The sequence below is a fragment of the Peromyscus californicus genome, unplaced genomic scaffold (genome assembly GCF_007827085.1).
Source record: "Peromyscus californicus insignis strain IS unplaced genomic scaffold, ASM782708v3 Scaffold_19__1_contigs__length_69161282, whole genome shotgun sequence".
In the NCBI taxonomy this organism is placed as follows: domain Eukaryota; kingdom Metazoa; phylum Chordata; class Mammalia; order Rodentia; family Cricetidae; genus Peromyscus; species Peromyscus californicus.
In genome coordinates this window covers 181,395-208,370 of record NW_026294491.1, presented here as the reverse complement: position 1 = coordinate 208,370, position 26,976 = coordinate 181,395, and the positions used below count along the sequence as shown (strand labels likewise).

Genomic DNA, 26,976 nt, shown 5'->3' with positions numbered 1-26,976 from the left:
CTGGGTCTGGGTTACCACATTCAGGATAATTTTTTCTAGTTCTATCCATTTGCCTACAAATTTCATGATAACATTGTTTTTTACCACTGCATAATGTTCCATTGTGTAAATGTACCACATTTTCTTTATCCATTCTTCTGATGAAGGGCATCTAGGTTGTTTCCAGGTTCTGGCTATTACAAATAATGCTGCTATAAACATGGTTGAGTAAATGTCCTTGTAGTGTGGTTGAGCATCTTTTGTGTATATGCCCAAGAGTGGTATTGCTGGGTCTTGAGGTAGGTTGATTTTCTGAGATACGGCCATACTGATTTCCAGAGTGGCTGTACAAGACTACATTCCCACCAGTAGTGAGTGTTCCCCTTTCTCCATATCCTCTCCAACATAAGCTGTCATCTGTGTATTTTATCTTAGTCATTCTGACAGGTATAAGATGGTATCTCAGAGTCATTTTGATTTGCATGTCCCTGATGGCTAAGGATGTTGAACATTTCCCTAAATGTCTTTCAGCCATTTGAGATTCTTCTGTTGAGAATTCTCTGTTTAGCTCTGTAGCCCAATTTTTAATTGGATTATTTGATATTTTGCTGTATAGTTTTTTTGAGTTCTTTATATATTTTAGAGATCAGCCCTCTATCAGATGTGAAGTTGGTAAAGATATTTTTCCATTCTATAGGCTGCCTTTTTGCCTTATTGACAGTGTCTTTTGCCTTACAGAAGCTCCTAATTCTTTTTCTTAAGCCACTATTATGCTGGTGCTATAACCACACTAAGAGCCCTCAAAATGAGAAAATTACAGACCAATATTCCCTGTGAATAGATGCAAAAGTTCTCAGTAAAATAGTTGCAAACCAAATTCAAGAACACATCTCAACATCCACCCCATCTATGATTTGCTGGAGCATGTAAAGGGGGCTGGTCTTACAGACCCAAAGCTGCAGGATATCCATGACAGGGCAGCAATAGGGAATCCAAGAGGAGTCCCAGTGAGGGCACAGCATTGATAGTGCAACAGAAACCAGAGGCCTTGACCCAGGCCAATGACTCTTTGTAGGGAACACTTGCAAGTAAAGATATATGGATAATAAGATTTATTGCATGACTCACTGTATCACACTACAGCTTCCATGACAAGGCTGATTTTTCCTTCTATTTTTTCTCTTAAATTTATTTTATTTTATTTTGGGGGGAGGGGTTGCAAGGGCAGAGGGTGGATAGAGAAATGAATGGGATCAAGATTCAAGATGTGAAAGACACAAAGCATAAATAAAAAGTTAGAAAATACATTAAAAGCTTATCCTATGTGATCAAGTTGGTTTCATCTCAGAGATGCAGGCATGATTCAACATACATAAATCAATAGACAAAATCCACCACATAAACAGACTAAAAGACAAATACTATGTGATCATCTCATTAAATGCTGAAAATGTCTTTGACAAAATCCAACATCCTTTCATGATTAAAAGTCCTAGAGAGATTAGGGATACAAGGAACATACTTCAACATAATAAAGACAATTTATGGCAAGCCCATAGCCAACATCAACCTAAATGGAGAGAAACCCAAAACATTTCCACTAAAACAAGACAAGATTATCCACTATCTCCAAATGTATTCAATATAGGACTTGAAGTCTTAGCTAGAGCAATAAGACAATTGAAGGAAATCAAGTGGCTACAAATAGGAAGGACTAACAGAAAGACTGGGATAACATGCACAAGACCTGCACAGGTTCAAACTAGACAAAATCCCAGCACTGAGAAGAGAAGTAGGGTAGGCTCCATATCTAGGAGAAGTTGCCCAACACAAAACTATTGTGTGTGTGTGCTTTTTGTTTTGCTGTTTTTCGTTTTATTGATTTTTTTTTTTTAGATTATCTATTTTGATGTTCATTCTTTTTGGGTTTGTTGCTTTTGTTTTACTTTATTTTTCCTTTTGAGAGAAAGACTATGAAGTTGGGTGGGTAGGGAGGTAGAGATGATATAAAAGGAGTTGGGGGAAGGCAAAGAATACAGTCAAAATATAGTGTATGAAAAATAATAATAAAAATTTTAAAACTTCCTCAGAAATAAAATAAATGCAATCTTCCTCCCACAAAGAATTAGAAACAAGATAATTACTTAAGTCTAATAATAACCATAATACTATCAAATAACAAATATTGTAATGGTAATCCCTAGAGTGATAATTTCTATATATTATCAAGAAATGGAACCCAAAATCATTGATGCATGTACACAATTATGTTTTTAGTCTATTTTATCCTGTTCCTTACATGCAGAAAAATCACAGTGAAAGCAAATCTATTATACATTGCAATATGAAAGTATAAGTATATTCTAAGGGAGACTTCAAATGCAAATAATTACCATAGCCACTCATTCATCAAGAAGGTAACCTCAAAATACTGATTAAAAGAAGATTAGATGTAAAAATTCATCTTTATAACATGTAAATATTTGGAAGTAGGAAATGATATTTTCATTTGGGTTGTTTATTGCTCAAAATGACTAAGCTTCAAGTAGATGTATTTGTACTTTTAAAAAAGTTGCGGCTGGGCGGTGGTGGCGCAAGCCTTTAATCCCAGCACTCGGGAGGCAGAGCCAGGCGGATCTCTGTGAGTTCGAGGCCAGCCTGGGCTACAGAGTGAGTTCCAGGAAAGGCGCAAAGCTACACAGAGAAACCCTGTCTTGAAAAACCAAAAAAAAAAAAAAAAAAAGTTGCTAAATTACTCCTTCCATCACTTTTAATGTGTTAGGTAATAAGAAACAATATTTTAAAGGTTCATTTTCCAGGACAATATTTACTAACAAAACCTAGCATTACCTCAAATCTGCATGCATTAATTATTTTTATATTTGTTGAATTATTTGACTATTACATATAAGCAATAACAAGTAGTCACAATCAGGCTCAGTTTTTCTGGCTGAAGGAATGATGGCTGTTAGTAATCCTGCTATGGAACCAAGGACTGGATTTTGATAGGACCTGCTTTCACCTAAGCCAAGTTCCATCCTTGCTCTTGTTCTCTTCCAAGTATCTTCTTCACTGTTGCCTTGACATCCTTGTTCCTCAAGGTATAGATTAGTGGGTTCAGCATTGGGGTTATGAGTCCATAGAAGAGTGCCAAAAGCTTGCCCTTCAGTTTAGCTGAGCTGCTCCTCGGTGCCATGTATGCATATCCACTGATGGCAGAGCCATAGAACATGATGACCACCAGAAGATGAGACCCACACGTGTGAAAGGCCTTCTTCCGGCCTTCAGAAGATTGTATCCTTATGACTGCTCTGACAATGTTGATGTAAGAGAAAAGAATTAATCCAAGGGGGATAACTTTTATGACAACCACAGCAGCATACATCTCTACCTCATTGACCCAGGTGTCAATGCATGATAACCGAAGCATGGCAGGTACCTCACAGAAGAAATTCTCTATCTGGTATTGGCCACAACGAGGCAATAAAGAAGTCAACACTGTCTGCACCAAAGAGTTGCTGAAACCGGTTATCCAGGATACTGCTGCCAGCTGTTGGCACAGCTGAGAGTGCATGATAACTGTGTAACGAAGAGGCTGGCAGATGGCCACATAGCGATCAAAGGCCATGATGGAGAGAAGTACACATTCTGTAGATCCCAGGCCGAGGAAGATGAACAGTTGTGCTATGCAGCCCACATAGCTGATGCTTCTCTTATGGCTCTGTATATTTATCAGCATCTGGGGGACAGTAGAAGTAGTATAGCAGAGATCTAAAAATGAAAGATTGGCCAGGAAGAAGTACATGGGGGTGTGGAGTTTAGGATCAAGGCGGGATAAAATGATAATAGCTGAATTCCCAAAGAGCGTCACTATATAGAAAATGGAGACGACCACAAGAAGAGCCATTTCCAGTTGGGGCCATTCAGAAAAGCCTACCAAAACAAAGCCGTTGGTGTGATGGGGGGTGCTATTGAGCCTTCTCATTGTTGGAATTCCATTTACTGAAAATATCAATACTAGAATTTTGAGGTTCTGGTTATCCTTAATGTTTCATGGAGTAAAGAAACTGGATAGGGATGCTGAAACAAATAAAATAATGAATAATTTCATTTTATTTCCTCTGTAAGAAAAATAGCATTAACAGCTGGGCATATATAGTCTGTCAGCTGTTCTTTTATCCACAATTTTTACAAGTAAAGGATTTTAGAAAATCAAATTAGAACCAGCCATGGTAACTCACACCTGTAATCCACACTTGGAAGGCTGACTCAAGAGGATTTATGTGAAAGAAAAGTCAGTGCGGACTGCAGAGTGAGGCTCTGTCTCTTTCCATTGCTCCTGTCTCTCTCCCAAGCCCCTCAAAGCAAAACAAAAATAAAGAAATAAGAGGCAAATATAGTAAAGATGTATTATAAGATACTTTTATCAGATGTTGGATCTCTTAAGACAGAAGAAAATGGAAACCTTCTGGAAGCTTCATTAAGTTTGTAATTTACTCAAGATAATTTTGAACATTATTTCTCACAATTGAACTTATTTTCCTGCAGGTTCTTAATAATTTGTATTATGGAAGATGGAAATTGCTACATGTGAAAGGCAGTATCAGTTGGTGGTGACAAATATTCTTTCTTTTTATTGTAGAGTCCTCTTTTTGCTTACTATAATTAAGACAATATGGATAAAACTTCCAGGACCCAGGACAATGTGTATGTGGATTTAATCCAGTGATGTTTAGCCACAGGATAATTAGGAATTAATGTCACTAAGACTGATGGTATAAAATGTGTCCTTTTTGTTTATGTCAAGATATACACATCAAGAAATAGTCAAATAATATAAACTATATGTTACACACACACACACACACACACACACGTCAAATCACACACACTACAAAATAAGTTTCCAGAGATAGTCTCATTATTTTCCATTTAGTCACACTCCCACATGAGGAAATTCTCACAGGATTTCTTACAGTTATGCTTTACTTTCATGTAATCTTGTCTATGTTAGAATGTATGCTTATATATTCAGCGTTATATGGAAAAGTGGGAAAAGTTGTAAAGAGTATTTTTAAAAACTCTCTGGTGCTTGTCTGTGTTATGACAGTCACCAAACATGTGACTATGTACATATATACAATTGATTGTACATATGTGTAATTTGTGTGGCTCATTATCCTTTGTGTAAAATAAATACATGGTTTAAATGAAAAAATAATCACAGCTGAAGTGCAAAGTTATATAAATGTAATTTTACTGTTAAGATATCAACCATTATCATGCATAAAGTGACTCTTGGTAAAAAGTTTTTGTGACCACTTTAGAGATAATATTTAATGTAATTCAGGAATAGTTTTTAATCCTAAGATAAAGATATGTATAATTCTATTCCTTCACTTACTGTAGAATTATGGACAGTTTTAAGTAAGTTTTTTTATTATTATTTCATTTTTGACAAAGTTGTACATGTTCTCTATAAAATAATTTAAAAATATGTTGTACTTTGACTAAATATAGTTACTTATTCATATGACATTGAATCCTTATAACTTTACATCAGCTCTGTTAGCATTTTTCAATAATAGAAGGTGTCTTTTCACCTAAAGTCACCTCTTTGTATGATAGATCTCTTGTACTTGTTTCACTGAAATTTTTCACTCTTTGCTCATTATCTCAACTGCTTCTCCACTTCTCCAGTGCCCCAGTAACCTTGTTCAACTCTAGTCCTGTTAGATCTTACATGCTGTTATTATACAGCCAACAAAAGTAGTTATCTCAGAATATTTTATTAAATGAAGCAGGCACAATATAAAAGATGAAATATTTTCTCATGTTTTTCAGACATATGCAATAGAAAGCAGGAGAAAAACACAAAAATAAAAAATGATGTGTTCTTTGCCCTTCATATTATTTGCAATTTTATTTTATAATTATGTTCCTCTTTTCCACATTTCATTTAGTGATTATGCCTTTTTTTCTACTAAACAATTACAATAGATGTGACTAAACATAGTTTCCCTCCAAGGAACATTGTAGTCCTTATTACTGATGTTTGTCATAGTTGACATTATGATTTAAATTTTTCCTGTCAGAATCCATGATGAAGTCATCAGGAGCTGTTGCTTGGACTAGAGAAAGCATCCATGCATTACATCTTAGTAACTTTATAGCCCTCATAACTGAATAACTACCAAGGGACTGTAGAAATTCCATGACTTGATGTGAGAGTAGAAATGGAACAAAACAAAAATTCCAACATGAAAGTTTTCAGTAATTATTACCCCATAATGGTAAAGACTGTTTTGGTCACCAGTTTCCTTGTGGTTCATCACTTTCATGGTAGATATAAGCTGAAATATTTGACAAATTGAGGAGATGAACATTCTAAGTATAATTTGAGTTACCAGATTATGGTGATAAAATAAATCTTTCTCTTGCATATATCAATAAACATTCCTTTTGTATTTGGCTGCGATATACTAATATTTCATAAAAAAGAGAGGTGTAGGACTTACAGTCTTCATGGGTGGTCTTTGGACAATATAGACCATCTGGAAATGGCTCTGTAAAGTGGAGAAAACCATAAAACCATATTTCACTTATAGCAGCATTTTATTCTTGGCCAAGTGTGACTTCTACCTCTTTAAAGGATATGATCCATTACTAATTTTAAGGAAAAGACAACAAAAAGAAGTTTTAAAAAATTCTAAATTTAGTGGTGTTTCCTGAGAAAACTTTCCAAATGGCTTTTACTATTAAGACAGTTTATAAGACAGACCACCACACAGTAGATATGTTTGGAGGTTTTCTTAGAAAATAATATTTATATCTACTTTGAACAAATAGTTAACATCAATAATTCAAAAAAGTTTTCTCTCATGCTTTCATTCATACAAAAAAGTTTTCCCTTTTAAGTAGAAAAGGGCTCAGTTGTGTGTAAGATGAATGATCAGATTGCTCTGGGTAGGAAGCTCCTGAGAATCTGTCTTTGTCATTGTTTTGCTTTTTGCCAACTAACTAGAGTGATAATAAACTCACAGAGCATTTACAAGGTACATGGTGGGTAAGTGGTGCAAATAAAAAAGGTAGAATCCCTAAAGCCCAATGCCATTCTTTCCAGATTAAAGCTAATTTATATAGAATTCTGACTTCATGGTAAACAGGGATCCAGTTTCTTGATTATTTAAACCATTTCCCGGCCGGGCGGTGGTGGCGCACGCCTTTAATCTCAGCACTTGGGAGGCAGAGGCAGGCGGATCTCTGTGAGTTCGAGGCCAGCCTGGTCTACAAAGTGAGTTCCAGGAAAGGCGCAAAGCTACACAGAGAAACCCTTTCTCAAAAAACAAAAACAAACAAACAAACAAAAAAAACCATTTCCCAAATCTGTAAGTTGGTTTCTTATGAAATCTACTTTGGTTTTAGGGAAAAGGTCAGTTCATGCGTTAGGAGAATTACCCAGCATGACTTTTCTTGTTGTTCTCTTGGCTATTCCTGATGAATGAAACTAGTAATCAATCTAACTTCAACATCATATTCATAATGTTCAAATTTAAAATGATTTTGTTTTAGTTTATTGTAAATTAGTTTTATCAATGACAAAACTAATTTTAATCCCCAATCTCTATTGTGCCTCTCTCCAATGCCATATATATATATATATACACTGTCTATAAAACAAATGCTTTTACTGTCATTACAGTTCTCTAAGAAATACTTGAAAAACATAAGAAATAAAAATAAGGTCACCTTTTTTAGAATACTAGCTGGATTCTCATCCAAATGGAAGATGTGTTTAGGGTTCTTTGGGTACCTCATTTCTTAGGCTGCCTTCATTTTTCACTTTTAAGTCAATGATCTTTCTGTAGCTCCTTGCAGCTCTGAACCTTAGTTGTATCTAACCCTCACCACAAAATTGACTCTACTTATTTTGTAAGTCATGTTTGCCTATGATCTGTCTTTTAACCCTTGTACACTAGTGACATTAGGACCAAATGTATTAGAAATTTTTACCTTAGGGAGCCAGTCCCTCTGTTGCAATTAAGCAGAATTCATGGAAATAAGAATTTTGGCCATGGGGGAAAATATGAAAAATAGCAGCATAAATTATTTACAAAGCTATTGAATTCTATGTGATTCTTCCACTGGGCTTATCCAACTTTTATTTTTATTTCTCTATTTCTTTTGTGTAATACACACTGAAGGCAATTCCAGATTTAAGGGTAATTTTAAATCTGAAGATGCCCCCTAGCTGCTGTGACTGACCCTTAGTGCTCCCAGAGACTCTTTCCAGTCAGATGCTATTGAAACTGTGCCCTACAGCTGCCTGCTTTTGAAATTTGGGTAATAAGCAGGGTGTAATTCATACTTTTTGAGATTGGTATCTGTAGCTAGAGTTTTCCTGCCTGGCCCACAGTCAGGACAAATCTCTCTCACCTGCCAGTCCCACAGCTGCTCAAACCCAACCAAGTAAACACAGACTTATATTGCTTACAAACTGTATGGCCATGGCAGGCTTCTTGCTAACTGTTCTTATAGCTTAAATTAATCCATTTCCATTAATCTATACCTTGCCCACATGGCTCATGGCTTCCTGGCATCTTTACATGCTGTTTGTCATCATGGCGGCTGGCAGTGTTTCTCTGACTCAGCCTTCCACTTCCCAGCTCTATTCTCCTCCTTGTCCCGCCTATACTTCCTGCCTGGCCACTGGCCAATCAGTGATTTATTTATTGACCAATCAGCAACACATTTGACATACAGACTATCCCACAGCACTTCCCCTTTTCTTTTCTTAAAAAGGAAGGTTTTAACCTTTACACATCTCCAAAGTCAGCTTGGTATATTTGGGAATTTGGGCATAGCTTCTCTTACTACTTCCTGCTGCAGGGGGGCGCTGTATCTTATGGGGACACAAAGAATATTTTAATATTATGGAGTAGTCCATGAGGGTGTATCGTCTGAGCCAGTTGCCTTGAAATGGTTCTGGATGTTGGATCATCTGGGCCATGGTGTCATCAGAGACCTTTCAGGGGGTCTTGGCTGGTCAAACCTGATGTATCTTAATCTGGAACAAATCCATAGCCTCTGGGTTTCTGTAGAAACAAAAGCAGAGCCTCCTTTCCAAAGCAACATATCCTTACATCCAAATTTTGAAGTCAAGGTACCTTTAAAATATACATTTTGGCATAACTCAACAGCTTTTGTAATCAAATGTTTTTCTTCAGTTACAAATATCAAAGAGAACATAATCCAGATTCTCTGTGTGGTAGCCATCTTTACGTGGCTTATTTTTTTTATATTAGCTTGAGCCTATTGCTTTGAACTGCAGCCTTCTAAGCCTGAAACGGTGCTGGTGCTGCTGGCTCCGCCCACTTTAGCTTCCCAACATGGCAGTGATACATTTTCCGCCAGCTCTGGGAGCCATCAACTCTCAGAAATAGTGGGTCTATGCTTCTATCAAGGCAGCGTGTAGCCCAGAAAACTCTTTTTTTTTTGTTTTGTACTAGCAAAGGCTAAATCCACCACACAGCTTAATGTACCACTTGCACAGGCCTCATTCCCACCATACTGCAGGTCGAGCATGCAAGCATGCTAGGAACCCACCAGTAGCTCAAACTGGCAGGCTGCCGTTAACTTGAAAGAGACAACTAGGAACTGTTTTTATCTCCGTTTTAGAATCTTTTTTTTTCAGGTTTTAGGTGGAAACCCTTGCCCCACGTTGGGCGCCATTTGTAGCTAGAGTTTTCCTGCCTGGCCCACAGTCAGGACAAATCTCTCTCACCTGCCAGTCCCACAGCTGCTCAAACCCAATCAAGTAAACACAGAGACTTATATTGCTTACAAACTGTATGGCCGTGGCAGGCTTCTTGCTAACTGTTCTTATAGCTTAAATTAATCCATTTCCATTAATCTATACCTTGCCCACATGGCTCATGGCTTACCAGCATCTTTACATGCTGTTTGTCATCATGGCGGCTGGCAGTGTCTCTCTGACTCAGCCTTCCACTTCCCAGCTCTATTCTCCTCCTTGTCCCGCCTATACTTCCTGCCTGGCCACGGACCAATCAGTGTTTTATTTATTGACTAATTAGCAACACATTTGACATACAGACTATCCCACAGCAGGTATCTATTGTCTAACATTTATGTTTTTTCTCGTATCTTTTATTCTTTCCAACCATGAACAGGAGATGTGCAATAACAATTATACTTTTAGTTACATTTAGGGGCACATGATGTTGAAAGAACTTTCTTGTATATATCTTTCAGTGAACAAATGAACAATTTTTATTTTTTTGCTAAATCTAGGAATGGAATTTCTCATCTAAATGTTAGCACATATCCATCTTTCATAAAGATTGCTAACAAGATTACATAAGGATTGAAATAATTTATGCTCCAACCATCATCAATCTTCATTTCCTTAAAAACCTCTTAGCTTGGTAATGTCATATTTTATAAAAAATAATTATCTGTTTTGTTTCATGTATAAGAAAAATATCACCAATTTAATTTTCATTTTTGCTTGTATTGTGAGGGTGAAAATCTTTTCAAATTAACCATTTGTATCTTCTTATTATATTTTATCAATTCATTTTTCTATTTGACCTTCATCCCTTATTGATTTCTAAAAGTTCTTTAAGTGTCCGTGATTTATATATACTTTTGAGCTATTATGCACTATCATAACAGTCCACTCAATTACACCTTTTTGCTCCTTTAATATTGTACATTATTATAAATTATGTATGACAAATAATAAATTATACATTATAAATAATAATGTACATTATTATAAATATTATAAATTTTAATGTACATTTAAAATAAACAAGACATTCAAGTGTCCTATAGTCTCTGTGATGTCTCTTCACACCATGTCCAGCAGCAATCACTATATTGCCCAGGTTGCTTAATCTGTTTGTTTTTAATAATACCCAAAATGATTATTTTAAAGTCTTAAGATCATTTATTTCATATGTGTATATTTCACCATTAGTTACCAAAAGCTGAGTTTTTAAAATGTGGTTAGGAGCATTTCCTGCTCTTGTAGAGGACCTGGGTTTGGCTTCCAGTATCCATGTCAGATAGCTTACATCTACCTGTGATGCAGTTTCAGGGAATTCCTCACTCTCTTCTGGCACTACATAAATACACACACACACACACATACACACACACACGCATATACACACACATACAAATTTAAAAATTAATTAATTTAAAAACTAACCCATTTTTCAACATGAAAAATAAGCAATTTTTTGTATCAAGCCTTTCAAGTGTTTATTTTTTATGAAAAGTTCTTAATCCAATACTCAACTTATTAAAACTTTCCTTTTTTAAATTATATCTTTATCTCATTTATGCACAATTTTATCATCTCAAGGCTATTAAAGTTTTTCTTCCAATTTTCACTTACCTGTAAATAAAATTTGCTAGTAATTTGACTTTTATGTCCTGTGTGACAGGGGTTACCCCTTTTTTCCCAAGCACATGTTCAATTTAGTGACTATTACAAACAAACAAATAAATAAATAAATCCATTATGATTTTCTAAAAAAAAGTCATCCCTGTTCTATTTCAATGCTGTACCTCGTTGTGATAAATCACATGAATTTAATTGTGCAATTATGATGATTCAGCATCTGAAGGTACTAATTTTTTGTTGTTGTTGTTTTTGTCTTTTTTCTGTCCTGGCATAGGCACAACTCAATACAATATGATCTCAATTAATTCAGTCTCAGAGATATCTGATGTTTGCAGTCCTTCAGCTAAAATTTAATTCAGAGTTTGTCTGGAATACTTTTGGTTCTCTGCATTTACATAGACTTTTAAGATAAAAAAAATCTACTAGGACTTATGTGCTGCTGTAAGGACCAGCCTTCAGCAGCTCAAGAATTGAAGAGGAACCACGGTGTCAGTGGACTAATCACTCAATTTGACTTTTCTATCTGAGGGTGTAAAAATTCTCTGGGGCCAGCAAAAAAGGGAAACAGCCTGGTAACAGTGGCACACGCCTTTAATCCCAGCACTCAGGAGGCAGAGCCAGGCGGATCTCTGTGTGTTCGAGGCCAGCCTGGTCCAAAGAGTGAGATCCAGGACAAGCACCAAAACTACACAGAGAAACCCTGTCTCAAAAATAAAAAACAACAAAAAAGAAAACACATACATACATACACATACACACACACACACACACACACACACACACACACACACACACACACCTCCAACATGTCAGGATCTCACCTAGGATGCTGGTGAATGGCAAGCCTTCAGCAGATCTGAGAAACTGAAGAGGAAATGCAGAGTAGGCAAACTACTGGACAGACAGACACAGGAGGACTTTTCTGAGGGCCAAAGCTTAAATCTTCATTTTATTGTTCTTTCTGTTGCTTGTTCTACTTTATTCTTTTTCTGTTCTGTTATTCTACCCTGATGTTTCCCTTCTTTGTGTCTTTATTTTTTTCCTTACAGCCTATATACCCCCAGTAAAATCTTTCAAGCAGTATAAAAATTGCCATTTGACAGTGGTCCAGAGGGTGCCTGGACTGGTCTACTCTGGTGACCAGTCTAGTGAATAACCTAGCTGTCATCATAGAGCCTTTGTCCAGTGACTGGTGGAGGCAGGTGCAGAGATCCGGCCAGGCACCAGACTGAGCTCCGGGAATCCAATTGATGAGAGAGAGGAGGGATACTGCAGGCGAGAGACATCGAGATCATGATGGGAGGACATGCAGAGATGACTGGCCACACTAGTGGAAGCCCATGAACTGTGGACTGGTGGCTGTGGAGCCCCTATGGGACTGGACTAGGCCCTCTGGATATGGAAGACAGTTGTTTGGCTCGAACTGTTTTGGGGGCACCCACGCAGGGGGATCGGGATCTGTCCCTGGTCTATGGGCAGGCTTCTGGGAATCTGGTGTCTGTGGTGTGCCACCTTGAACAGCCTTGGTGCAGTGGGAAGGAGCTTGGACCTGCCTAGGCTCAGTGTGCTGGGCTCAGCTGACTCCCCATGGGAGACCTAGATTTGGGGGATGTGGGGATGTGAGGTTGCTTGGGAAAGAGGGCTGAGGGTGAGGGAAGGAGGAGGGGGATATGTGGATGGTATGTGGAGTGAGTAGAAAATTTCTTAATAAAGAAAAATTAAAATAAAAACAAAACAATAAAAATTGCCATTTGATTACATTCTATTGTTTAAGTGAATGATCACATTGAATACAAGTAAAAAATGTGTTTCCCATTTCCCTTACATGATTAAACATTAAAGGTGAAAAACATATTATCCCCAAGAACCCTCATACAGTTAACATTTATCTTTTAGACTTCTCACAGATCAGGAACCTTTCAGTCAAAACTGTTTACATAGGCAGTAGTTTTTATATTGCCAGAAAAACAGATTATTGGTGAAATTATTAAGGCCACTCCACGTAGTAACTTATAAGTGAAGGGATAATTTACAGGGTCTGGGACAGGTGTGGCGCAGTCCGGCGGTGTTCTCTGGAGAACTCTGCTTGGTCTACCTCCAGCGTCCAGGGTCCAGGAACCAAGAGGGCCGCATCCGGATCTCTTGTCTTCAGGGTCCTCCCTTGGGCCTGCCTTGTGAGCGTGACAGTTACCGAAGCCTCAGTGGGGGTTGGAACTTCCAGATCAAAGCTGGAATGGCTACCCACTACAACAGATTACTAGTCTCACTTTTCTTATTTTAGTGTTCTATCTAATTAACCAACCATCAAATTCTTTATTTGTTAATTGAAGTCAGTTGTTTAAATCTTTGTTTTAGCTATGATGCACACTGAAACTTGTGAACATATTTCCCAGTTTCAAAAAGAACTTGAGTTAACTCCTGGGACTTAATTGTTTTTCGTAGTCATTAACCTAAACCATAGTCTATACGGCTCCTCAAGAGAAACTCATAAGTCCTAGCTGTGTGACACTTCTTTGGTCCTATTTTCTACCCTCTGCAAACCCTGCTTTATCAGGGGTGGGGGCAATACTGTATCCTACCTTTATTTATATTAATTTTCCCATTAAACTAACCTCTATTATAATCCTTTACTACATTTGTTAAAAACCCTTAATCATCAAAATTCTATTTAAACTAAAACTGTTATTGTATAAAATCATTACTTCAATTAAACAGTACAGCTTAAGAGGAAATAATCTTTATAATAATCCACAGGTAAAAATGCTCAGTAGAAGGGGATATTTCTATGAGATAAAGACACTGCATTAAAGGCAATAAGGATCCTTCCACACCCATTCACACCATGCCAGATACCAGAGAAAAATGGTAGTGGCAAACACATAAAGGTACAGCAGTAACAAGAGACATTCTGGAGCCAAAGCCCTCAGGGCCTTGCCAATCTGAGATTCACCCATCAGTGCCTTGCTTCCTAGTAGACTGAATTGAACCTCAGTTCCCACCTGCTGCTCCTCTGCAGTGGCCACTGGAATTTATCTTCAGATTATTCTAAGAGCCTAGTTCCATGTTGATTGCCTTTGGTTTTGATGGATATAATTGTGTAATGTTTTGCTTGCTCAAGTTTTCTGTGATTATTTGAGAATTTTGTAGTTAAATATGAGTTTGGGAAGATTTTTATATTTCTGTGAATAATACAATTGAAATTTCTGTAACAATTACATTTAATCTATGCTTTGGATAATGTGGATATTTTAATAATATTGACCATCATTAATCTGTAATCATAGCCTATTTTTACATTTATTGATGACTTCATTTATTTCTTCCATTAAGAGTTGCCAATATAAAGATGTTTTATCTCTTTAGTTAAATTTATTTTAAATATCATATTCTTTTAAACACTATTTGGGTTATTTTCTTAATTTCTATTTTGAGTATTTTGTTATTAGTGTACATAAATTAAACTATATTTGTATGTTTATTTTGTAGTCTGTAATTTAACTGTATTCAATGATTAGAGTTAATAGTATTTTCATAGTATTTCCAGGTTTCTTAATAATAAGATCATGTCATTTGCAAACAGGAACAATTTTTTGGTTTTCTTCCCAATTTGGAACTTTTTATTTCTTCCTCTTACCTAATTATTCTGGATAAGACTTGTAGTTTTCCTCTTGCCCCTGCCACATGTGGTGGGCAAGAACTCCGACCTTCCACCTTACCAGCTGTAGCACTCAGGAAAGCACGTTCCTCTCCTGGGCAGCACAGTAGAGCTGACCCTGTTGGCAGAGGCAGCAGTGAGCTGGCTCTGAGGGTGTAAGAGTGAGATAGCTGGCCACAACCCCCATGTCTGCCATGTAGTAGTGAGGGTGAGGGAAAGATGCCTATCCTTCCAAGACCCTGCCACCTGTGAGGGCTGAGGGAACTGACCCTCCCCCATACAAGCTGCAGCACTCAGGAAAGTTGGCCCTGCACCTGTCTTGGGCACAGTAGAGCCAGCCCTGGTGGTCTAAGTGTGGAAGAGCCTACCCAGAGGACATGAAAGCAGGAGAACTGGCCCCACCCCTTGCTCATGGATGCAAGGGGTGAACTAGCCAGGGCAATAATTGAGAGCTCACCCTGGTGGTGAGGACAGGGGAGAGCTAGAGGGCTGACCAACCCTGCTACTACCCAGACCCAGAACTAGTGTGACAAGTTGGCCCACCCCAACATCCACCCCATCCAATATCTGCTGGAGCACATGAAGGGGCTGGTCCTGAAGACCCAAAGCTACAAAATTTCCATGACACAGGGCAACAACAGATAGCCAAGAGGAGTCCCAGTGAACGCACAGCATCAATAGTGTAGCAGAAACCAGAGGCCTTGAACTAGACCAGTGACTCTTTGCAATGAATATGTGCAAGTAAAGATAATTGGACAAAAGGATTTACTGCATGACTCACTGTGTCACATTATAGATTCCACAGTGAGATTTTTCCATTTTTTTTCTTTTCTTTTTTTCTCTTAAATTTTATTTTGTTTTGGGCTAGGGTTGCAAAGGCAGAGGGTGGATAAAATGGGATGGGAAAATGTATGGGATCAAGATGCATGATGTGAAAGACACAAAGATAAATAAAAAGAAAGTTAAAAAAGACTTTTAATTTTATATTGAGTATGTACAATGAAAGAAAACATCTTTCTGTTGGCCCACATTCTAAAAGAAAATAACTGAAAATTCTTTTCTTCAGTATGGTGTTAATTCTGGGTGTGCCATATGGTCTTTATGTCAGCACACACACACAAACACACACACAAACACACACACACACACACACACACACACACACACACACACACACACACACACACATATATATATATATATATTTGTTGGTAGTTTTTAGCATGAAGAATTTTATCAAGTAGTTTTTATTTACTATTATTTTGATAATACATTTTGTGTTTCACAGCCTGCTGACCTAATGAGACACAGGTATTGAGTCACACATGCTGAAATCAATAAAATAAAAACAAAGAGAACAATAAAAAGAATCAATGAAACAAAAAGTTGGTTCTTTGAGAAAATCAACAAGATAGGCAAGCCCTTATCCAAACTAACCAAAAGGCAGAGAGAGAAAATACAAATTAACAAAATCAGAAATGAAAAGGGAGAAATAACAACAGGCAATGGGGAAATCCAGAGAATCATCAGGTCATACTTCAAAAACCTGTACTCCACAAAACTGGAAAATCTAAAAGAAATGGACAATTTACCACATACCAAAATTAAATCAAGACCAGATAAACAATTTAAATAGACCAATAACCCCCAAGGAAATAGAAATAGTCATTAAAATTCTCACAACCAAAAAAAGCCCAGGACCAGATGGTTTCAGTACAGAATTCTACCAGAATTTCAAAGAGGAGCTAATACCAATACTCTTCAAATTGTTTCACAAATAGAAACAGAAGAAACGTTAGCAAACTCTTTTTCTGAGGCTATAGTTACCCTGATACCCAAACCACACCAAGATGCACCAAAGACAGAGAGTTACAGACTGATCTTCCTCATAAACATTAATGCAAAAATACTCAACAAAATATTGGCAAACAGAATCCAGGAACACATCAAAAAATTATCCACCATGACCAAATAGGCTTCATCCCAGAGATGCAAGGGTGGTTCAACATATGAAAATCTGTCAATGTAATACATCATATAAACAAACTGAAAGAAAAAACCAAGTGATCATCTCATTAGATGCTGAAAAAGCATTTGACAAAATTCAACACCCCTTCATGATAAAAGTCTTGGAGAGATCAGGAATACAAGGAACATACTTAAACATAATAAAGGCAATTTACAACAAGCCAACAGCCAACATCAAATTAAAAGGAGAGAAATTCAAAGTGATTCCACTAAAATCAGGAACAAGACAAGGCTGTCCACTCTCCCCATGTTTATTCAATATAGTACTTGAAGTTCTAGCTAGGGAAATAAGACAACAAAAGGAGATCAAGGGGATAAAATTGGAAAGGAGTAAATCAAACTTTCCCTATTTGCAGACAATATAGTATACGTAAGTGACCACAAAAACTCTACCAGGGAACTCCTACAGCTGATAAACACCTTCAGTAATGTGGCAGGATACAAGATTAACTCAAAAAAATCAGTAGCTCTCCTACATACAAACAATAAACAGGCTAAGAAAGAAATCAGAGAAACATCACCCTTTACAATAGCCACAAATAATATTAAATACCTTGAGGTAGTGCTAACTAAGCAAGTGAAAGACCTGTATGACAAGAACTTTAAGTCTCTGAAGAAAGAAAGTGAAAAAGATATCAGAAAATAGAAGGATCTCCCATGCTCATGGATAGTAAGGATTAACATAGTAAAGATGACAATCTTACCAAAAGCAATCTACAGATTCAATGCAATCCACGTCAAAATTCCAACACAATTCTTCACAGTCCTGGAAAGAACAATACTCAACTTCATATGTAAAAGCAAAACACCCAGGATAGCTAAAACAATTCTGTACAATAAAGCAACCTCTGGAGGCATCACCATCCTAGACCTCAAGCTTTACTATAGATCTATAGTAATAAAAACAGCTTGGTATTGGCATAAAAACCAACATGTGGACCAATGGAATTGAATTGAAGACTCTGACATTAATCCACACACTTATAAACACCTGATTTTTGACAAAGAAACCAACACTGTACAATGGAAAAAAGAAAGCAACTTCAACAAATGGTGCTGGCATAACTGGATGTCAACATGTAGAAGATTGCCAATAGATCTTTATCTATCTTCATGCACAAAACTCAAGTCCAAGTGGATCAAAGACCTCAACATAAATCCAGTTACACTGAACTTGATAGAAGAGAAAGTAGGAAGTAGTCTTGAACACATTTGTGCAGGAGACTGTTTCCTAAATATAACACCAATAGCACAGACAACTTCATATTATATATAACATATAATATAATATAATTTTATTTCTTCCAACTCTTTCTAATCATTCTCCCATCCCAATCAACAGCTCCCCTCCATCCTAAACAGGCTCTTTCCCACTAGACTCATGACTTTTCATTTTGTTTTGTGGCCCATTTAGTTCAATCAAGACAGTCTGTGTGACATTGGCATGTAAGTGGTTACTGGAGGCTGGTGGGATCATCAGTGACTACACAAACGAAGACAATGATTTTCCCACTTCCTGAATCTATTTTCCTTTTTATGCCTTGCTTCTAATATGAAAGAATTTCTATTATTTTACCATTTCTGTATAATAAATAAGATAGGTTTTATGTTGTCACATTTTTATTAGCTGTGCATTCCTCATGATCCTTATGTTCCAAATTTTTTTTCTCATGATCCTTATGTTCCAAATTCTTTTTCTTCTGAAAATTTTACTTATTCATTTCTCTTTTTATATATTTAAATTTTTTATTTTACATACCAACCACAGTCCCCTCTCCCTGCCTTTCTCCTACTTCCTCTCCATCTCCTCCCCTCCTCACCCTTCATCCATTCCTCATAGAGGGTAAGGCCTCCCTTGGGGAGTCAACACTGACTGGCATACCAAGTTGGGGCAGGACAAAGTAAGTCCCTTCTCTCTCTCTCTCTCTCTCTCTCTCTCTCTCTCTCTCTCTCTCTCTCGTTTCAAGACAGTTTCTCTGTGTAGTTTTGTGCCTTTGCTTTTCCTGGAACTCGCTTTAGAGACCAGGCTGGCCTCAAACTCACAGAGATCTGCTTCCCGAGTGCTGGGATTAAAGGTGTGTGCCACCACCGCCTGGCCCCTTTTTTCTCTTACAATAAATCCCAACTGCAGCCCACCTCCCTCCCCTTCACCCAGTACACCCAATCCCACATTCTCTTTTCCCAGACCCACTGTTCCTCTGTTTCCTTTCAGAAAAAAAGCATCCTCCAGGTAATATTAACTGAACATGACATAACAAGATGCAATAAGACTAGGCATATACCATCATATCAAAGCTGGACAAGGCAACCTAGTAAGAGGAAATAGGTCCCACAAGCAGGCAAAAGAGTCAGAGACACCCTCTTTCCTATTATTGTTAGGAGTTCAATAAAAACCCCAAGCTAAAGAACCATAGCATGTATGTAAGGACCTAGCATAGACCCATGAAGACTCTATGATTGCCACTTAAGTCTCTGTGAGCCCCTATGAGTCTTACTTAGTTGATTCTGTGGGTCTTGTTCTTCTGGTGTCCTTGACCCCTCTGGCTCCTACAATCCTTCCTCTGAGCTGTCTTTTGCAGAGTTCCTGGAGCTCTGCCTAATGTTTGGCTGTGTATCTGTGTATTTTCTCTAATCAAGTGCTGGAGGAAGCCTCTCTGATGATGATTGGGCTAGGTACCAATCCTATGAGTATAGCAGAATATCATTAGAAATAATTTCATTTATTTATTTTTATTTTTTGCCATTCATAATTGGTTCAAACTTAGGTCTCTGAGCAACCCAGCTTCCTGATCCTGGCCATCTAAGCAGTGTTGGGCATAGGCTCCTTCTCATGGTGTGGGTCTCAGGCTAGACCAGCCATTAGTTGGGCACTCTGACAAGCTCTGAGCCACAATTGCCCCAGCACATCTTGCAGGCAGAACAAATTGTGGGTCATAGATCTTGTGAATGGGTTGGTGTCCCAGTCTCACCACTGGGAGCCTATCCTGGTTACAGAAAATGACTGGTTCAAGCTCCATATTCTCTACTTCTAGGAGTCTTCTCTAGGGTCAACCTCATAGGTTCTGGAAGTTTCCACTGCATTAGGTTTCCATATCACCCCTTGAAATTATTGTTTTTCATAAGAAGTTTAACTTGTCCTGAACGTTTTTCTTTAACTGTTGAGAAGACCATGTGACTATTCTCCATTTTGCTTTACTATGTTGCAATTTATATTTATAGTTAAAATTATACAAACTTTGCCTTCATTTTGTAGGTTTGGCTTGATTCTGAATTATTTTATTTATGCATTTCTGGATTTGCCTATATTTTCACCTAAACTTATTAATAATGTTAGATTATAATTGTACATTCCAGAAATATCCTTTTCAGATTTTAGTATATAGATTATTTGGGGCTTATAAATTTAATGAATTTTACTCTCCATAATCTAAAAGAATTTAATATTGACAAAGCTATCTTTTCAATATCAGGCTTTCTGAGTCAGAAAAGTGCTATTTCCCTTCATTTTTGTTTGCATTTTAATGTTTGAATTTTCTCAAAGAAGTCCCTCTCTATATACAGTTACAAAGGTTTATATTCAGATATTTAATGCTTTCAACACTAGCATAAAAGATTTTTTTCCAATTTTTTTAGATTTAGTTTTTACTAATATGCAAACTATTTTGAATATTGCCATGATATCAAATGACCTTGCCAAATAAATTTATTAATTCTATTGATTTATCTGGAGATTATTTCTCATATTTACCTGCACACAGTGCTAGTTTATTTCTCCATCAAATACTTTCCAGTTAGCTTCATTTTCTTTTCTCACATCACTGGCTATGTTCACTAGGGAAAACTAGATAAAAATGAAAGTTATTATCCTTTTTTCACACACTCAGAAGGAAAAACATTATTTGCCTTTGAGTTTGATGATCTGTTGAAGATACGTAAAAGCAAACAAACAAACAAACAAAAAAGCAAAAATTGCCTTTTTATTCAAGTGCTTTTTTATAATTTTCTGGGTTTTAGCAAATGCTTCGTATTCCTTTGAGGAGAGCTCCCAGGATATGTTTATTCATCTGATGTAATGAACCATATTATATAAGTGTTAGGGCTCCTCTTGTTTTCCTGAAAAAAAAATAATACTTTAAGATGTATATTATCTTTTTACATACCATAGGATTCCTTTTCTATATAACTGATAATTTCACCTGATTACTAGTTCATCGAAATAGTTTAATTTCAAAATGTTTTTTTCCAGTTTATAGACACTTTTCTTTCAGTTTATATTTCATTGTTTGAATTAAATGTGCATGTGAATTGCAATTATACTTTCACTGAAAATCCTTCATAAACTCTAATAACAATATTTTTACATTTAGTACTTTATTTATATCATTTTTATTCAACATCTCAGTCCTGTATTTCTTTATTGTTTACTCAGCTGTGTTTGTTTTCCTTTATTTTAAAAATGTATCTCATTTGATTTATTTTCCTCATTGATTTCCACTCCTAAATTATAATACTTTAGCCTTAATTTTCTTCTTTTACCACATATTCTATGAATTTCATATTTTTGTGTTTTGAGTTCATAGAATTAGTGTCTTCCTTACTTTTTTTTTAATGCTTTGTGGTTCTCATCTCTTCCACAACATTTTAATTCAGAAGCAAATGTCACTTTTTTCTTTCTTATACCTTCATCCTTTCTTATTTAGTTATTATTATTACTAAATGCATAGAAATAATATATTCCTTAACATTATACTTAAATGAATTTATTTTTTCCAGATTATGGTTTTTCAAATACTTTTACTAGTGATAAACTAAATGTACGTTTTATAGCATAACTAAGTTTCTTGACACTGGGTGTATAGCACACCTATAATCCCTTGTAATCAGAAGGTTGGGGCAGAAGGATTGCAATATAGAAGCGAGCTTGGGTAAAACAGTGAGTTTAAATCTAGTCAAGACATCTTAGTGAGATTCTGTCTCAAAAATAAAAATATAAGCAATACTCTAGAAGTATCTCAGTGATAGAGTACTTACCTAGCCTGAATAATGCCCTGATGTTTCTTCAGAGTCTACATCATTTATACAAATAAGATCTTTTTGGCTTAGGTTCCTATGCAGTTAATTGAGATTTTGCAGGTAGGTCTATTCACAATGTAGTCTTACATCTTTGCAATAATCTAACTATAGACTAATTATTTCAAATATAGCACTTCTCTGTAGTTTCTTGTTTACTTAAAAATGAACAAACACAAAATCAAGTATAAGAACCTCTCTGTAAATATGATGCATCATTATTCCTAAAGAGAATCAGTTACTTTACTCCCAGGTTGTATTCAGGGAGCAAAGGCATGGGCTATTCCAGCTATTTGCAGCAATGAACTCCCCTGTGGTGTCCAACGTGGTGGCAAGAATTTCCACCTAAAACCTGAGAAAAGATTCTAAAACGGAGCTAAAAACAGCTTCCTAATTGTCTCTCTCAAATGAGTGGCAGCCTACCAGTTTGAGCTACTGATGGGTTCCTAGCGTGCACTCAACCTGCCGTATGGCGGGAATGAGGCCTCTGCAAGTAGCACATTAAGCTGCGTGGTGGATTTAGCCTTTGCTAGTACAAAACAAAAAAAAGAGTTTTTTGGGCTACACGCTCCTTGGATAAAAGCACAGAGACCCACGATAGCTCCCAGAGCTGGCAGTAAATGTAGCCATGTTGGGAAGCTGAGGTGGGCGGAGCCAGCAGCCACAGCTGCTGCAGTTTAAAGCAATAGATTCACAATAAGACAGATTCAGATGTAATAGTTTACAATGTGTGTAAAATATATGTAGGCTTGAAAGAGACAAAAAAGGTGATATATACAGTTATAGAAACAAATACATAGTTTTAAAAAATAAAGTCTTTAAAGAGACAGTAAAATTAATATAAAAAATAAGCCACGTGAAGATGAATATAACACAGAGAATCTGGATTGTGTTGTTTTGGGGATTTTAAACTGCAGAAAAACATTTGATTGTAAAAGATATTGAGTTAAAACAATATGTATATTTTAAAGATATCTTGACTTCAAAATTTGGATATAAGGATATGTTGCTTTGGAAAAGAGACTCTGCTTTTGTTCCCACAGAAAGCCAGAGGCTATGGATTTGTTCTAGATTAAGATACATCAGGTTTGACCAGTCAAGACCCCCTGAAAGGTCTCCGATGACACCATGGCCCAGATGATCCAACATCCAGAATGGTTTCAAGGCAACTGGCTCAGACAATATAGCCTCATGGACTATTCCATAATCCTAAAATTTTCTTTGTGTCCCCATAAGATACAGCGCCCCCCTCCAGTAGGAAGTAGTAAGAGAAGCTACGCCCAAATTCCCAAATTATCTGTAATTTTACTTTATTAAGGTTAAAACCTTCCTTTTTGAAAAAAAAAGAAAAGGGGAAGTGCTGTGGGATGGTCTGTATGTCAAGTGTGTTGCTGATTGGTCAATAAATAAAACATTGATTGGCCATTGGCTAGGCAGGAAGTATAGGTGGGACAAGGAGGAGAATAAAGCTGGGAAGTGGAAGGCTGAGTCAGAGAGACACTGCTAGCCACCACGATGAGAAACAGCATGTGAAGATGCTGGTAAGCCACGAGCCAAGTGGCAAGGTATAGATTAATGGAAATGAATTAATTTAAGCTGTAAGAACAGTTAGCAAAAAGCCTGCCACAGCCATACAGTTTGTAAGCAATATAAGTCTCTGTGTTTATTTGGTCGGGTCTGAGCGGCTGTGGGACTGGCGGATGACAGAGATTTGTCCTGACTGTGGGCCAGGCAGGAAAACTCTAGCTACACCCCTGCCTTACATTTCTTTTGGGGAAAGGTCTCACTGTGTAGTCCTGGCTTGTCTGGAACTTGCTCTGTAGACTAGGTTGCCCTCAAACCACAGAGATCCATTTGCTTTGTCTCCCAAGTGCTGGAATTAAAAGTATCCAGTATGACACACAAATTAATATCCATTTTGTCCAATATTCTATGTCTATTTGACTTTCATTAATTGGAACATTTTTTCCTGTATTAAGATCCATTTTAGAGATCAGCTTTCTAAGTGAATTTTGAATATGAATTTTATTATTCTTTGGGTGCTTTGATTTCTTACATAAAGAAGTCATTTTTTAGCATATTAATATTAAATTTGAACTCCTCTTTAGGGTCATTAACAATTACTAATAGAAGTAGTATGTATTTATGGAATGAAAATTTCTAGGAAGCATAGGATTGCATTCTTAATGAAAGTAATGTGATTAAGTTTAAGTAATATATTGTGGTATTTTTGATGTAAATATGCCAAATAATCACAATTCTCACTTTTCAAATCTGTGAGAAGTATCCTAATATCCTTCTATGGAGGATAGATACAAGAATCAGGAATTTGATGCTTAATGAGGTAGACTAAAAAGAAGCATAAGTTTATGTAATATTTGTAATGTCTTTCTATCTGAATCGGGACTTCCTCAAAATTATGACATTAAAACAAATGTAAAAGTAAAGTGAATACCAAAATCTATAACATTACATGCTATTAAACCATCCTTGAATTGAACATTGTTAAACTTATCAAAAAGTTTCACCCATGAGTTATGTAAGTAGCATTACATTCATAAAGAGCCTTGATATTGAACTTCTCAGAAGCTAGAATTCCCACACTTTATAAACTACTCTGTTTGTGCTTTGTCATAGCAGCCCAAATTGATTATGGTTAGTAGTTCATGCAGGAAAATTATGTCTCTAGAAAAAAATACTATTTGAACCAACATTGAGGAGATTCATGACTTCTAAACACATTTCCAGAATGAGCAGTTTACAGACCCAGATCCTTTCAACTGAGAAGGAAATGATGCCTTTGAAACAGGACTCTGTTATTTAGGAAAAACCCTGATTCTTCCCTAATCTTTCCCCAGAAGGACATTTTAGCTACTTCATTAGCAGGCCATACATGAAGAAATGGGTTATTAAATACTGGCTCTAAAAATATGCCAGCTCTTGGTGCCTGGAATCTTAAATACTGATCTATGACTCCCAGACAAATGGAAATAAAGATTTGTCTGGTGAGATGACTTATTCCTTTTAATTTTAAGAATGCAATTATTGTATTATATCTTGCCCACAAAGAAAAATAACGATTTTTCATAAAGCTAATATATTTTAAGTGTAGCATGTATTATTAGTACCTTCCAGTTTACCCTATAAAAATAATAACTATTGGTTCTCTTATGAAAGAATGTCTGATGGTATAAGGGGAGAAATTCAGTTTGTAAACCTCAAATCAATAAATAATCAAATGAGAATTACCAAAAAGAAAAGAAAAAAGTCTAAAAAATTTTACTGATGGAAAATTTCATGCTTGTATATAACATGATTTTTAATTTTAATTAAAATATAATTACATCATTTCTCCCCCCCCCCTTTCTTCCCTCCAGCCAATTCCATCCCAGGTAATTTCTCTCAGACCACTCTCATAGCCCCCATTTTCAAGTTGATAGCCTTTTTTATTATTATTGTTATGTACATATATATAGGTATTATATATGCATATGCATGTACAAATATATAAAAATATAACCTGCTGAGTCTTATTTTGTTGGTGACATGTATACGGTTTAAAGGCTGACAATTACTCATTGGACAACCTGTAAGGACACTAATTCTCCATGCTATCATTAGCTGACTGTAGTTCTTTGTTTAGGGGTGTAATCCTATGAAATTTTCTGACTTTCATGTTGACATATCTATTGATATTATTATTGTTTTGGTCTTGTTTATGCAGCCATTGCTAGGAGAGACTATTTCACAGAAGAATTCCTGGTATTCTGGCTCTTACAATCTTTCTGTTTCCTATGCCAATGCATTACTTGAGCCATAGATACAGGAGTTGTGATGTAGAGGAATCTGTTGGGACTGTTCATCATGTCAATTGTGGTTTTCTGTAATGGTCTCCATTTAAAGTCACTATTCTTTAATAAGGTGTGGTAGCTACACTTACCTGTGGTTATAAGGCTAAGATTTAAGATGTTGTCAGAAATTAATTATGCTGATCTAGCAAGAGGCCATAGTAGTTTCTTTTTAAAGCCGATCATCTCACTGCCCCAGGAAATTGGCTTGTTTTCCAGTAACCAGGCATGATTTTTCTCCTGTTAGTTGCGTCTTAATTCTAATTAGAGAACTGTTGGTTGTTACCAGCATGTGAATGTGACTTATTGTATCTTTTGTTTATCTTGCTATGTTATCATTCATAGGTGTTGCATCTGGGTAAAATAATTCAATTGCTTCCCTCCCTTGGCAGCTTCCCTAGTACTTTCTGGAACCATGGAAGCTTGACTTCAGGAAAGAGGTTTGCAGGTATGATTCAGCTTGAATCATTCCATTCCTGTGTTTTGATTCTAGTGTGTTCAGCAATAGGGGCCAATCCTCAATCCTTGATAGGCAACCAAGGACTACAACGATAACCTATATCGTTTTGGGAGTCAAATGGACTGCTCTGACAAGCCATTTTAGTAGATTCCTCATGCCTGGTACTGGGGTTTTTGTTAGTCTATGACTTTCATGGGGAGCATTGTCAGATTAAAATGGCTCCAAACTGGAATATAAGCAGTTCCAAGATCATTCCCCATGATCAAAATGGCTTTATCATGAAAATACAGGATTTTCAACATATGTAGGTTAATAAATCATATAGATAGATTTAAAGGCAAAAATCAAATGATCATTTCAATAGACACAGAAAATGCACTTGGTAAAATCAAACAACATGTTTTCATGATAAAAGTCCTAGTGAGATTAAGACTGGAGGGAACATAACTCAACATAATAAAGGCTATGTATGATGACCCAGAGACATTATCCAAAATGGAGA

The 26,976-nt window shown here is 36.5% G+C and overlaps 1 protein-coding gene across 1 annotated transcript; it reads right to left on the bottom strand.

The window, feature by feature from the left end:
- Positions 1–2,816: 2,816 nt before the first annotated feature.
- Positions 2,817–4,037, bottom strand: LOC128113968 (olfactory receptor 2B6-like). Its single transcript, XM_052743810.1, has one exon. The coding sequence runs from the start codon at positions 3,962–3,964 to the stop codon at positions 3,002–3,004; it is 963 nt and encodes a 320-aa protein (XP_052599770.1). The 5' UTR covers positions 3,965–4,037; the 3' UTR covers positions 2,817–3,001.
- Between the last annotated feature and the right edge of the window lie 22,939 nt (positions 4,038–26,976).

Coding starts and splice junctions, on each gene's coding strand:
- LOC128113968 (XM_052743810.1), bottom strand. CDS start 3,964: ATGAGAAGGCTCAATAGCACCCCCCATCACACCAACGGCTTTGTTTTG.